We start from the raw sequence: 7,886 nt of genomic DNA, 5'->3' as shown, positions 1-7,886 counted from the left end.
GACTTACAGTTGAGAAGTTGCGGGTTCGATACTCCCCGGTGTCAACAAATTTCCCTTTTGTTTGTGAACCATTAACAAAGCATGTGAATAGTTGATCCCATGGGATTTTTCACGCCGAATCGAATGGTGCTACTTTTAGCACTTTCTGACTTACAGTTGAGAAGTTGCGGGTTTGATACTCCCCGGTGTCAACAAATTTCCCTTTTATTACATTTTTTTTTTACTTTCTATTTCTTTTCAAATATGTACCTACGTATTCTGCAAATGTAATAGAAAGTCGTGTGATGTTCACACCAGATTTTTGAAGCTTGGCATATAATGTATAACCTAACCACTACTTTAATCTCTCACCTCTCCCGATTTTGAAAATTTGGACCGATTGCAATACTTTCATTACTAGTATAGCTCCGCTATACTGTAGTAATAGAAAGTAAAAAAACTAAAACAAAGAAGAAAGACAGGATAGGAGAAAGACAGGCTTTCCGAGAATTAGGTTAGATAAACTGGCCAATATAAAGTTGTTTTCCTTTGATATTATGCTGAGCACGTCACGTCAGAGTCAACAAATTTCCCTTTTATTTGTGAACCATTAACAAGTAAGCATATGAATAGTTGATCCCATGGGATTTTTCACGCCGAATCGAATAGTGAAACTTTTAGAACTTTTTGAGAGAGGAATATTCGGTTTCAATTTCCAAGTGAGTCAAAACTTTTTTAATACATACCTATTATGTATTAGGTACCTAACTATTCATTAATTATATTTTTATCTTGTCCGACTTACAGTTGAGAAGTTGCGGGTTCGATACTCCCCTGTGTCAACAAATTTCCCTTTTATTACATTTTTTTTTTTTTTTTTTACTTTCTATTTCTTTTCAAATACCTACGTATTCTGCAAATGTAATAGGAAGTCGTGTGATGTTCACACCAGATTTTTTCCTTCAGGTTTCACGTTTAATTATTTACTAGTGGTTGACCCGTCCTTTGTACGGGACCATCACACACACACAAATACACCCCCCACACACACCACACCCATCACACCCTCACCACCACACACCACATCCACCACACACACACACACACCACACCCATCTCATCACACACACCCATCCCACCACACACACACACACCACACCCATCCCACCACACACACACCACACCCATCAGACACACCCACCACACACACCCATCACACACACACACCACACACACACCCACCACACACATACACACACACGGTCGCGCTACGCGCTCCCTGACATGTCCCACAGAGCAGCATAATAGGCATAACTTTGAACCGCCGCCATTTTGAATCAAGATGAAATGTGAAAATTTCAAGTAGCCTATGTCACCCGGAGTACTTTTATTAACAACCACAAAAAATTTCATCAAGATCGGTCGAGCCGTTTTTGCGTGAAAAGAGGACAACCAAAGGTCTATTTAGCGTGACAGACAGACATACCCACAGACAGACAAAAATTTTTCTATTGTGATTTTTAGAATCGTGGATGCATAAGGAGTAAGAATAACTAAAAATTTCACGATTCTACGCAATGTACAGACAAATCTACAATTTTATTTATATAGATTTAACTACTAGTGGTTGACCCGTCCTTTGTACGGAACCATCACACACATATAAAAACACCCCCCCACAAACACACCACAATCATCCCACACACACACCACACCCACACCTTTCACACACCCACCACCACATACACCACACACACACACACCACACCCATTACACACATCCCACACCCACACCCATCACACACACACCACCACCACCATCACCACCACCACCACCACCACACACAGCCCACCCATCACACACACCACACCCATCACACACACCACACCCATCACACACATCCAACCACACACACAACAAACCCACCACACAAACAACACACCCTCCACACACAAACAACCCACCACACACCGCACCACCAAACACACCACAACCATCACACACATCCCACCACACACAACACACCCACCACAAACAAACTAAATTTAATTTTTGGATCTGAATTTCAATATGAATCATTAGAGGGACCTATATTGGAAGCACAAATCATAGATCGAAATTACTTTTCTAATTTTAGTGCTTCCCCTCTCGGCAGAAGAGCGTGGAAATATTAAAAATTGAATAGGCTATAACTCCGGCCCTGGTTTAAGACCTTTGAAGTAATCTATTACAAATAGGGGGTTTCCATTTAAGATTTTGAAGTTGACCCAATGGGGCCGAACCTGGCTCCGACCTGAATTTGGCAACTACTTTCACAAATCGTATTTCAAAAGATAAAACACCACCCTAAATTTCAGCTTCTGATTCAAAATGGCGCTGCTTTAAAGTTATCTAGGCGCACGGCAGTGCGCCAGGCCAAGTTCCGGCCTTGCTGATCCCGTACCTCTTACGCCTTGCTGATCCCGTACAAAGGACGAGTCAACCACTGTCTACTTACTAGTTAACTAGTACCTACCTATAAGGATGAACCCTAATACTTGGATATCAAACATCGTCCCTTATAGAAAGCTTACTTATGAGAATAGGCGTTTTGGATCGTTTGATATTATCGTCCATGTAAGCCATTCCCAAGTTACCATAGAGAGGTGACCCAATGCCCCACATTAGTTGAGAAACAAAGAAGATGGCCTGTGGTATCAGACTGCCTTCCTTGATACATTCTACGCCTTCCTTGGAACACAGAGACTCGTCTGTTGCGTTTTGAAGAGAGCTGTAATGATCTTCCTCATACTCCTTAGTAAGCGCCAACGCTTCTTTACCAGATCCATATATCACGTGGGGAAAAGTGTTGAGAAGACAGAACGCTACAATGAATAGCATGCCAATACACATCCACCGTGGTTTGTGTTTCCGACCAGCGTAATAAGTGATTGGGATTCCGAATAGTGCCAAGATGATGTCGTTCCCGGTTAGGATTACTCCTGGAAACAAAATATACTTATCCCAGATATGAATGGCAAAATCCCAGATATGCACGGCGATCCCGATTTTGACGAAAATTGAAATTTGAGATCCTTTATTGTTCAGAAGAACACATCTGGAGATTTTTTTCTTTTTTTTTACCACCCGCTGTTACGCCAGAAAGCGGTGTCCTATACAGTCGAGTGTTTACAAAGTTCGGGGACCCCTGAATATTTTTTGAACGGCTAAAGATGAGAAGCTGGAATTTAGGTTACAATTTTTTTAAGTACTCGCCAAATTTCGGCCGGAGCCAGGGTCGGCCCCAGAGGGTCAACTTTAAGATCTTAAATAGGAACCCTCAAATTATAATAACTTTCATGAACTAAAAATTGTTATAGTAATAACAAGCAGGCTCCGCCCACTTGCGCGTGGCGGAGGCATGGCCGTATGCATAGAGGCATGGCCGTACGTGACCGTGGCGCAACTTACCGTATCGTACCGCACCTGACTATACTTGACTGCACCTAATCGTATCTGACTGTTCCGTACCGTATCGTACTGTAGCTCACCGTACCGTATCGTACATGACCGTACCTATGTCGTATCGTACCGTACCTGAACATACCGTATCTGACCGTACTTGACTGTACCTGACCGTACCATATCATACCGTACTTAACTGTACCTGACCGTACTTGACTGACCCTAACCATACCGTGCCATATCGTACCGTATCGTACCATACCTTACCTGACCGTAACGTACCGTACTGTACCGTTTTCCCTGACCATACTGTTTTGGCACCTAATTATACTTTCATTCGTTTTCGTCCCTAATTTGGGCACCACTGCGAGTTTTGAAAAATCCGTTCTTAGGATACCTTTACTTACTAAACTAAAAGGCAAGACAACTATCTTACTTACAAACTTCATGTAAATTGACCCACCGGTTTTGGCCATGGGTCGTGGTTAAAGAAAATCAGTACCTATGCACCTACCTAATTTGTTTAATACAGTTTAAAAATCAAGGTTGGGGGGGGGGGGACTTTATGAATTCACTGTATGTTAGTATGTAGAACGTTACCCTTTCCTTTCACAGCTCTTACTTACCCATGTTCCTGGATGGAATTCGATACCTCTTTTCAAGTGTTGAAATAGTACCACTAAAGTATGATGCCCCTGCTTGAATAGTGGCTCCTAGGATCCCGTAAAGAAGTACAAACACCTCCTGAGTTGCAAATTTCTGCAGTATTTTGCCTTGAATGAACCCAAAGCCACATCTTATATCTTTCGTGATTTCGAGATTATCTTTGATGTCCTTCAATTTTTCCCGCACTTCCTCTTTCAGTTCTTTCTTGCTAAGTTCTTTTTTCATGGTTGATAACATTTTGTCTTGTTCAGAATGATTGGCTTCATGATTGGAATTTGTCCGCTGATTTATGTCGACTGTACCTGATCCTAAATTGCTATCAACTAGCTGAACCATGATACTTAATACGATGCAGTATTATTTTTTCGTGTCCTCTGTATTTTTGGACTTTGAGTGTCTACTTAGAGTGATGATGAGTTTTGTTGTTAAAGTATATTTTCACGCTGTCTCCAAGTTAAGGAACTCCGCCACCGCGCCACTACAGGATTTGTCCAGACTGAAGATGGATCAAGGGTAGTAGGATGAGGTTTCCCTTGTTATTTTATTTCGTAGGATGAGGTTTCCCTTGTTATTTTATTTCGTGAAGGCTATTTTGATTTTAATGAATCTTTTGTTATTTTAAGTACTACCCAACCCAATTGCATCTGAAGCCTTCAACTAAACACGAGTATCTTTTTACTCTTAGCTGCGACTTTTCGATTAATTGATGTAAAACACTTCGAAACTTAGAAGATGAGCTACTGTATTTTTTATTTTTTTACTAAGAAAATGCGCTACCTCATGCACATATTCAACAATCTGAGGAGAGTTTGTAGTAATAAAATTCTTAGAATGATATACCACTCTTTTCAATCAGGATGGAATTTGAAAATTTCAAGTAGCCTATGTCACCCGGAGTACTTTTCTTAACAACCACAAAAAATTTCATCAAAATCGGTCGAGCCGTTTTCTCGTGAAAAGAGGACAACCAAAGGTCTATTTAGCGTAACAGACAGACATACACACACACACAGACAGACAGACAGACAGAATTTTTTTAATGTGATTTTTGGAATCGTGGATGCATAAGGAGTAAGAATAACTAAAAATTTCACGATTCTAAGCAATGTACAGACAAATCTACAATTTTATTTATATAGATTTTATTATTATTGATTTGATTTTTGATTTTACTGTCATGTAATGATTTAAAATCAAGACTAGAGCCCGTTCTCCCTTTATTCCTTTTAAGTCACCCATCCATTTGTTGGCCTTGCTCGTAGCTTAACATAAGGTGACGCTAAAACCGGTCTTAAAATAACGACTGAAGTGTTATCTAAAACTTTCTCGCTTTGAGTTCATAGGTCGTCGCGACAAATTTCAAGATCAGAGCTCATCTGTGGGAGAAAATGTGAAAAAATCCCCCAAAAACCATTTTTTGTTTTTTGGCTTTTTGGTTTTTCGGACAAAATTTGCACCACCACTTTCGTGTTCCTGGTAAAAAGACCTTTAATATGATATATAGGTCGACCAGGTTTGGATAAGTCCTTCTATGGGGACAGATGGACAGACTGACAGAGTGACAGAGTCCGTCCACTATACCTTTTATTATTACTATTGGAATTTAATAAAGAAAGGACGGACTAATAATAAACTGAAAATTAAAGAAATTAGGTAGGTACCTACATAGATACTGATTTTCTTCAACCATGATCGAATAAACTACGAGCTAAAAAATTCCCGGAGGGACGGGCTCAGCTTGTTTTAATTTTTTAAAATTTGGGTTACAACGTTTCAGATATGCAGTCTGGTCAAACTTCAAATTTTCAGCGCTGCAGGCGAAATTTTTCAAGAAGTAGGTAGATATGTGCCTCAATTGCCTCATGCTTGTCACGAGTTAATTTTTGACGTATCTACCTATTTCTTAGATATTTTTCTATACATTTCTTATCCTAATCATAGCTGAACGGTAAAACGAGCAAAATAACTTAGAGCGCCGCAGGCGAAATTTTTGAAAACTTGGTCTGCAAATTTGAGAAATCCAGTTGCACCAAAAGTAAAATTTTCGACTTTTATTTAAACTTTTTTAGCATACCAAATTTCATTTCTCTACGACAAACCGTTCTTGAGATATTTTGTTCCCAACTTTCTACTTTTTCCCATTTAAACCTGTAGGTAGTACGTACGTAACGTACCTACAGACCATGGGCTAAAAACCACTTTTTAGCCCGTCCTTCCTTTATTATTACGATAGTAATAAAAAAAGGTATAGTGGACGGGCTATTGTATTCGCTTCGGTTTCTGTCTGTCACTCTGTCATCCATGATTTATTTATTTATTTTGACAGAAAATTCGTCTGAAATGCCCACCCCGGTACTACAGTGCATTTCTTCAGGGTACTACAGTGCACGCCCATGCTACTTTGGTACAAGTTTGAGCTCGATCCAAAAACGAGGGCCGGAATTGTGTCCTCATTTAAGATTTTAGGGGTTCTCATTTAAGATTTTAAAGTTGGCCCCCCCTGGGGTTGAATTCGAAAAAAGGCCCTGAATTTTTACATAGCCCATAAGAAACTAGTTAGCTGCGACTTTTCGATTAATTGATGTAAAACACTTCGAAACTTAGAAGATGAGCTACTGTATTTTTTATTTTTTTACTTTTTTTTTCTAGAACTTGCGAGAAATATAGAGCACGTTCGTAATATTAGATAGGTACCTATTTTCTAGTGAACCACCTGAGTTTCTCAACTTCAAACAAATGAGGTGCATACTATTTACATTTTCACCTAAGAATAGAATGATTTACTGTTTTGTGTCATGAAGGATTAGGATTAATCTTTTTTCTACCAAAGTACGTTTAACTTGACGAACGCCAGTTGGGTCCCATGACCTTTTTAGTCCGTCCTTCCTTTATTAGTCCGTCCTTCCTTTATTATTACAATAGTAATAAAAAGGTACAAGGGACGGACTATTGTATTCGCTTCGGTGTCTGTCTCTCGCTCGGTCGGTCTGTCGGTCTGTCTGTCCCCATAGAAGGACTTATCCAAACCCGCTTTAGTGTTTAGTGTTTCAAATGCAGGCAACAACAAAATATTTGGAAATTTTCAAGGTGTGCGCTAATTTTGTCCAGGAGTGTATTTACATGCTTACTTGTTAATGGTTCACAAATAAAAGGGAAATCTGTTGACACCGGGGGGTATCGAACCCGCAACTTCTCAACTGTAAGTCAGAGAGTGCGAAAAGTAGCACCATTCGATTCCGCGTGAAAAAATCACATGGGATTAACTATTCACTTGCTTATTTTAAAAAAAAAAAAAAAAAAAAAAAAAAAAAAAGAGAAACATTAAGATTAGAAGAAGAAAAAGAGACACAAGTTGGATTTTTTAAAGAGGTTTGATAGAGGGTACTGTAACTGCTTCTCTTTTCGCTTTCGTTTCGAAACTTTAGCAGTCATAATAATAGAGCTGTAAGGGTTAGGTGGTAGAGAACGCCTCCGGCGTTAACCTAACCTAGTGGTACACCTTTCACTCAACAGTCTATTAATTATCATCACTCGATAACTCAAGAACGGCTGAAAGGGGCTTGGGGGCCAAATAGATCGAGCGATGCACGGTTGGTCCAGTGGTAACGCGCTTGCTTGCCATGCAGAAGGTCCCGGGTTCGACTCCCACCATCGACAAAAATTTGTACTCGTTTTTCGATTGCAAATATTTCAACGGGTTACTTTCTGGTGTTCCCGTGTTGACCCAGCACCTAAATGGGAAGTATAGTGTCTCTTCTCGCCCATCTGATGAGAGGCATACTACGCGATGGGCATG

General features: G+C 39.9%; 1 protein-coding gene across 3 annotated transcripts in view; it reads right to left on the bottom strand.

The window, feature by feature from the left end:
• Positions 1–6,809, bottom strand: part of LOC103519053 (solute carrier organic anion transporter family member 4C1-like) — a 20,725-nt gene extending 13,916 nt beyond the window's left edge. Inside the window, exons 1-3 of one of the 3 annotated variants that reach the window (XM_026830673.1) lie at positions 6,727–6,809; positions 4,051–4,850; positions 2,617–2,961 (exon numbers count right to left, since the gene is read on the bottom strand). In XM_026830673.1, coding sequence (XP_026686474.1) covers positions 2,617–2,961; positions 4,051–4,426 — 721 coding nt within the window. In that variant the 5' untranslated portion in view covers positions 4,427–4,850; positions 6,727–6,809. Of the gene's footprint in view, positions 1–2,553; positions 2,962–4,050; positions 4,851–6,726 lie in introns of all 3 variants that reach the window. The other 2 variants (XM_026830672.1, XM_008484134.3) reach the window with 2 other exon arrangements.
• Positions 6,810–7,886: the final 1,077 nt, after the last annotated feature.

This window comes from Diaphorina citri, unplaced genomic scaffold (genome assembly GCF_000475195.1).
Source record: "Diaphorina citri unplaced genomic scaffold, Diaci psyllid genome assembly version 1.1 scaffold2509, whole genome shotgun sequence".
NCBI classification, from domain to species: domain Eukaryota; kingdom Metazoa; phylum Arthropoda; class Insecta; order Hemiptera; family Psyllidae; genus Diaphorina; species Diaphorina citri.
Note: the sequence above shows the minus strand (reverse complement) of the source record. Positions and strands in the feature narration are given on the sequence as shown.